A 6,946-nucleotide genomic window follows, 5' to 3' on the forward strand; every position below is an offset into this window, starting at 1 on the left:
CCTCCAGTCCATTCTATCTGGCCCACAGGGCCCCTATAAATTTTAGAAAATTAATATTTATCTGTCCTTGGCTGCCTGTCACGCAGCCCTTGATGGCCTGCCAAAACTCAGTAAGCGGCCCTCCGCCCCAAATAGTTGTCCGCCTCTGATCTAGCCAGTGATGGCAAGCAGCATGTCCAAAGAGCTTGGAGGTGAAAGGGAGATGGGATGGTGGTTGGAGAGGCAGAAGTAGGGTTTTCTAAGGCAGTAGAGACTGAAATGCTTGTATCATGATGGGGAAAGAACCAGAAAAGGATGAAACATTAAGAGAAGTAAGGGAGGGTGCAAGAACAAGCACAAGAGAAATCAGGAGATGGGATGGGATACATTATGCCACTGGGGTCAAGTGAAGAGACTGGAGGAAGAGAGCAAGTGGGGGAACATCTTTGGCAGGAAAGAAGGAAGAGAGGGTGGTAGGAGGGAAACAGAAGGCAAGCCACAGGGAGGAGAAAGGTCAGCTCAGCTTTATTTGGAAGACACCAGCAAGATCCTGTGCAGAGAGAGCAGGAGGAGGGAGGGCCTGAGTAGCGAGTCAGAGGTGATGAGCAGGTTCTGGGATTCAAACAAATCACCGCAGTTTGAGCTAGGATAGCAGGAGAACTTGAGGGCCTTGGTAGGAAACTGCTGCCTATATCAGAATAGGGGATTTTGTAATTGCATCATTTTGTATCTGGTGTTTCACCCTCAGTATCTCACATAATGATCCTGCTGGAATAGGTGGAGAGGCATCTACATCCCAAGCCACTCTTACCTGGGGTAACAGGAACATTTTGGCAGCTACAAAAGCATCATGCCGTTATTGTTGCTTATTATTGGCAAGAGCCTGGGAGCTTTAGTTGTATGCCAGGAGCTCAGTGTGTGGTGCTGCGCAAACAGAATAAAAGGACTGTCCTTGCCCCAGAGGACTTGGATCCTTTGTCTCCCCCTTACACTGCTCCAGCTCCAGCTTCTTCCTGCATCCTTTCTGTGGTTTGCAAAGATGAAACTTATTCCTGGACTGCTTCCGCTTATACTGTATCCCATGAGATCTCCAAGTCCCTCACCAAGCTAGAATCGCATTGATCTTTAAGGAGTCAAGAACCCAGCATAGTTTCACACATTCACAAAACAGGATGGGTTCCAGATGTCCCTACTAAACTGTTTGAAACTGAAACTTGAAATGGCTTTAGACACCTATGAACAAATTAGTTTTCCATCCCCAGTGAACAAAACCCGGCATGCTGGCAAAGCTGCTATATACAAAATAGCAGTTGTGTCCTAATCAACTTGGAACCATTTATATCAGAGAAAATAGGTTAGGGCAGGGTGGCACCTTGGAGACAAATTGGTTTAGAGGCATGCTTTCATAGGCAACAACTTGCATTGTTGATGATAAAATATAGATGTGTTCAGTAGTTTGCTGTGGCGCACGATGATGCTGTGAAAGAAATGCATTCAGCTCTTGCTTTAACTTGTGCGCTGCCGTCAAAATTGTGAATGAGGTTGCAACTGCAGAGCCAGATTGTGCCTTCTGTTATACATGCATAACTCCAGTGAAGGGAGCGAGGCTTATCACCTGAGGAAGTGTCTTCCCGGGGGTGAAAAACAAGGCAGAATGACCCAATTTGGCTTTAATTTATGTTTACAGAGCTGGCAATTAGTAAAACAAAGCCTCTCTACTTGTGGCTGAGCAGCTGGCTACAGGAGCACTGTCATGCAGTAAACCTAGGGCTGTGCAAAGCCAATTTTTACCCTTCTCTGTCCTTGAAACAGACTCTCGTGTGCTCGGAAACATGCTGAATTGTAAAGACTCTTACTGATTATTTGTGACAGCATCTCTCGGTGCTAAACATAGCTAGGGGACCTTCAAAAGCATATAGTCAAATAGACCAGATGAGCAAAGGTAGGAAAGAGAGGAGAGTGACCCTGCCTAGGGTTGCACAGCAGGTCCATGGTAGAGGTAGGAGTACAACTTAAGCTCTTTGCACCTCTGGCAGGTCTCTGTCCTCTAAACCATGGCATAAAGTTGACTGGTTATGCTCCCTTCATTCATTCTTATGTCGTAACCTCCCTCTTTAGGTTTCCTTTGATGTGTCTGTGAAAGCTCAAAGCTGCCCAGCAGAGAACACCTCGCATACATTCACCATCAAACCGGCTGGGTTTCGGGACACGCTGGAGGTGCTGATCACCTACAACTGCCTTTGTGGATGTACCAAACAGAACGAACAGAACAGCAGCAAGTGCAGCGGGAACGGGACCTACACCTGTGGATTGTGCGAATGTGACCCGGGCTATCTAGGAGCCAAGTGTGAATGCGAAGAGAGAGAGAGTGGGACTATGTATAACATGTGCCGGGAGGCTGAAGGCAAAACCTTGTGCAACGGCAGAGGAGAATGCAGCTGCAACCAGTGTGTCTGCTATGAAAGCGAGTTTGGCAAGATCTACGGGCCGTTCTGTCAATGTGACAACTTCTCCTGTGCCAGATACAAGGGCGTTCTGTGTTCAGGTGAGTCTGGTCTTCTCCCCCTTTCTGCTCTCCCTTGCCCTTGCTCAAAGGTCAAGTTTTTCTCTCTTCTGAAATCCTCCCAGATTTCTTGGCTGCGATACAATTTTAGACTGTTACCTCATGCTTCAGAGACCAGGAGTTACAAATTGCCATATGTTCTTGCTGAGATTTGTCCTCTTCATTTCTAGATTTACAGGAGGAAAATGAGATCTAGGAAGAAAACTGTGAGACTGATAATGAGCAAGGTGTGTGTTGTCCATTAGAACTGGGCCTCCAGTGACTCTGGAAAAGGAATATTACAAAAACCAGTGCTTATCAAAATACTTCTTCACCCAGGCTCAGTGCAGATCAGAAATTTTGAAAGGTCTCATCTGTGAGAGTTATGCAGTCTTAGGGGTACTAATGCAAACTTCTTCTGCATTTGAAACTTCATCCATGAGAGCGATTTACTTTAGCACAGACTTCATAACCTTTGAGAAGCTTTATGGTGACTTCTTGATTTTAATTTGTGTTTGGTGTATTATACAGGTAGGTATATCATACAGCATTGAAACACTTTTAATTGCACATGAATTATTTGAAGTAGCCTGTTAATAAGATACAGATAAGTGACCTTCATGGTAGTTTTATCTGTCATGGAGAGAATGTGTGCTAAAGATGTAGTTATGCAGTGATTCAGTATATATTATCATTTCCATCCAATTCACTGGCAGAAAGTTTGCTAATAGGCCCTTACTTTAAGGCAGGGTTGCTAATTTTCTAAAAAAAGACTAGATTTGCTAAAATATTTTTAATTCCTCATTTTGAGGTCATGCAGGTAATGTGTTTGCAGTCAGTTGCTCTCTAATCCTGACACGGTGTGTTGAAAAGGAGTTGGTTTTTTTCTGTTTTGATGATGGCTGTTGACTTGGATGCAGCTTTACAATGATCCTCCTGTTTGCAGATAGAGCAGAATAAAATGTTTTTTGTGATCTCTTCCAACGTTGGGATGACTTGTAAAAATCTTCGCACATTTTCCTGTTGCTATGTCATACTTTGAACAGACAGGGTTGACTTGAATTGACCGCCTGTTGATCCAGTATCTTTAGTTGAGTTTCACCCTATTAGGGGAAGCCATTTTCTTTGTTGCATTTTCACAGTCTCGCTTCCCAGGAATTGTTTTAACAGCATTTTCATAATGTTTTCAAGGTGGCCAGGAAAAATGACAGGTTTTGTTATAGGAAGATAGAACAGGGCAACATTGCTTCCTGCTTTGGGATATTGCTCGGGTCATGAATCAACTCCCAACTAGACCATCCAGGATCAGAAGGGAAACGGAAATAAAATGCATTCGGCCAAGATGCTGCAGGGTGGGAAAGGTTGCTACGAAAGAAAAAATATAGTTGGAGATATCAGCTGTTGGGAATCTCCATAGTTTTAGACAATTTCCTCTGACCCATCAGAGCATCCCTGTGCAGTGACATGGAAGAAGGTGTTGAAATCTGCTGCTGGTCGGGTAATTGGTGCCATGACACAGGCTCAGCTCTGATGAATGCCTCGATATAACACTTCAGCTGAATTTTCACACCAGCTGAACAGTGTGAGGCCTCTTAATCCAAAGAAGAATGCATTGCTTACCTTCTGTTTGTGCTGCCCAAGCACTTTCCTGTGCTGAGCTTCCCGGGGCAGGCATCACTGAATAGCTGGATTTGGCTTTGCAGTAGTTTTAAGGTCATTCAATATATGCAGAGTCTTTTTCTCAAAACTTTAAATGTGAACAAAAGCTGCCTTGCTTTTCTGGGTGGCGTGGCCTGGAATGTGATGTTTTCTGACCTTTGAGGGCAAGGAGTGTGAGTACATGATATTGCAGATGCTACACATTTGAATTATGTTGTCCTCTTTTGAGGATCTTGCTGGGCTCATCCGATCCATTAGCAAATGTCCTTTTTTGAGGATCGTGTTGGGGTCATCTGATCCATTAGAAAATGGATCAGATGCCCCCCACTCCAAGTGCAGGGGGGCTGTACTCGATGATCTGTAAAGTCCCTACCAGCCCCTAACAACTATGAAACTATCTGAGGATTCAAGTGGAGATCAAACCCACCCTTGCCAACGACTTGAAGACAAGTTCCAGTGAGAAAATGGGGGTTTGCTTCTGAGCAAAAATTGGTGTTTTTCTCCCTTACATGGGTATACGAGAGAAGAACCTCTGCTTGGGTCACTATACACTATAGTCATTTATTCTGAAGTAAAGCAATCCATTGTTTTAGTGAACGCAGTAGGTCTAAATTGCCCCCAGGTTATTTTCTTTGTGGGGTTTTACTTGTTTTGTCCTCATGTAAAGATTGAGACTTAAGAAGTAAGTGCTTCCTTGTTTGTTCTGCCTCTATATCTTGTGCGTTCACCTGTAAAACTCAATGAAGCTAATGCCAAGCCTCCCCTTATCCACATCAGGCTTTGAATTGAATCTCACACTGTGAAATGCCTGCATGAATTACTCTGGCTGTATAAGGCCTGATCCTGTACAGTGCAGCGTCTGGTCTGCCCGATAGGTCTCACCGGCAGAAGCAGGAATCCCTGAGAAAAGGGATGGAGTCGGAGAACCGAGGGCTATCTAGTCTACCCCCCTGCACAGATGCCAGATGCATGGTTTCCAAACCATCCCAGACTGTGCTTTGCCTTTTCTTGAACCCCACAACTACCATAGGCAACTTGTTCCATGGTCCTGCTGCTTTTATTGTTAGGACTTTTTTGTTCCCAAGATTTGATTTCAATTTGTTTTGCTGCGGTTTAAACCCATGGCCTCATGTCCTGCCCTTTGTGGTAAGGAACAGCAATTTTCCTCCATCTTTATGGCAGTCTCTCAAATATTTGACAACTGCTATTGTGCCTCCCCTTCATTTCCTTTTCTGTAGACTAAACATACCTAGTTGCTCCAGTCTTTTCTTTGCATCCAACTCATCTGCCATGCTCTCAGTCTTTCAAATAGGAGGGGGTCAGGGTCTGACTCACCCTCCTACCTGTACACCTCAACATCTCTTGGGGTGATTTTGGGACCCTCACACCAGCCAGTGTCCTGTTGTACATTTTGTGCACACATGAGAAAAGATGCTTCCTTCTCCTGCCTCTCTTGCACAACCTTCTGTGTCTGAAATGCTCTGTTCCCATTAAAGCGCACGCAGACAAGCTCAGCTCTTGCAAACAGAATCACGCCTGTTGAGGTTCAGCTGGTGTCCGTGAAATGCAGAAGTGAAAATGTCTGTGTGGATGCACTTTGCAGCCCTCCGACCTCTCCTTTGGGAATTTTTGGGTAGGGCCCTTCACAGAGAGAGGCTCAATAGTCCTCTCTGGGAATTATTCTTATCTTTAGAAAGATGTTAAAAAGAAAAAAAGAAACCCTACAAGACGCTCTGTACCACTGAGGACTAGTGATTATGACATTTGGAATAGCATCTTTCACCTAAAAGGATCCAGCAGCTGTGGAGCAAGAGGCTGTATTGGGTATACAAATGTATCTCCTTCTCTACTGGAACACAGCAGCTGTTGAAAAGGACCAAACAGAATAATTTGTGACTGTAGTCGGGCCCATTGATCTTTCCAGGTGGGCCAGCGATGATGGTCTCAGAAGTTTCCAAGCTTAAGAGATTTTTTGGGCAGCGACTTGTGTCCTGCGGGGTGTGTAAACAGGGTTGCACGGCGCTACAAAAACTGATGGAGTGTTTGCAAACAGAGCAAAAGTATCTATGTACGCCAGGAGGAAAACCATGTTTCTCAGTAATTGGCAGAAAAATTCCACTAAAAAAATGTCACTTTGATTCTGTGCAAATGGTGAAAGTGTAGGTAGGGAGGACATGATCATCCAAACCGAGCAGCTGGTTAGGACATTTCTGCTAATGTTCTTCCCCCTCTTAGGAAAGTCACAAAGGACTTTTGATCATGAGCTCATGTATACCTTTGCCCACTAACACTGTCCTGCTAGGAATTGTTCTGGGCCTTGTTGCAGTACAGACCCAGAAAGCACGTCTCCTTTGACTTCCTAACATAGGGCTGTAAGGACATGACTTCCATGCATTGTTTGCTTCCAGGCTTTGCCAGTGCTAATCCAGTTCCTTTCCAATGGATGCAGCTTCCTTGGCCTTTCACAACTCCAGATCCGAGACTCCTTTGTAAAACCAAGCAAAACATGACTTCGCTTGTGAGAGAGTGCTCATGCTAGGCAAGGCCTAGCATAATTACAAACGCACTAAAACTCCCAGAACGCTTCAAGGAGGTTGAGAAGTCAACGATTGACATTCTGGTGATCATTATCTGACCCTTGAATAAGAATGCTGACAGTCTGATAAAAATTGCAAGCACGCAGCTTCTATTGCGAACTACGGAAACCGCATGGCTAAACTGCAATGACGAAAGATAACCGCTTATCATTAAAGCAGTCTGGAAAAT

General features: G+C 44.6%; 1 protein-coding gene across 1 annotated transcript in view; it reads left to right on the forward strand.

Annotated features, from left to right (window-relative positions):
- ITGB5 (integrin subunit beta 5) overlaps positions 1 to 6,946 on the forward strand; it is a 151,084-nt gene that overhangs the window by 91,205 nt on the left and 52,933 nt on the right. The window contains exon 10 of the mRNA XM_019522562.1: positions 2,098 to 2,524. Coding sequence (XP_019378107.1) covers positions 2,098 to 2,524 — 427 coding nt within the window. The remainder of the gene's footprint in view (positions 1 to 2,097; positions 2,525 to 6,946) is intronic.

The sequence above is a fragment of the Gavialis gangeticus genome, unplaced genomic scaffold (genome assembly GCF_001723915.1).
Source record: "Gavialis gangeticus isolate Ggan-Ray unplaced genomic scaffold, GavGan_comp1, whole genome shotgun sequence".
In the NCBI taxonomy this organism is placed as follows: domain Eukaryota; kingdom Metazoa; phylum Chordata; order Crocodylia; family Gavialidae; genus Gavialis; species Gavialis gangeticus.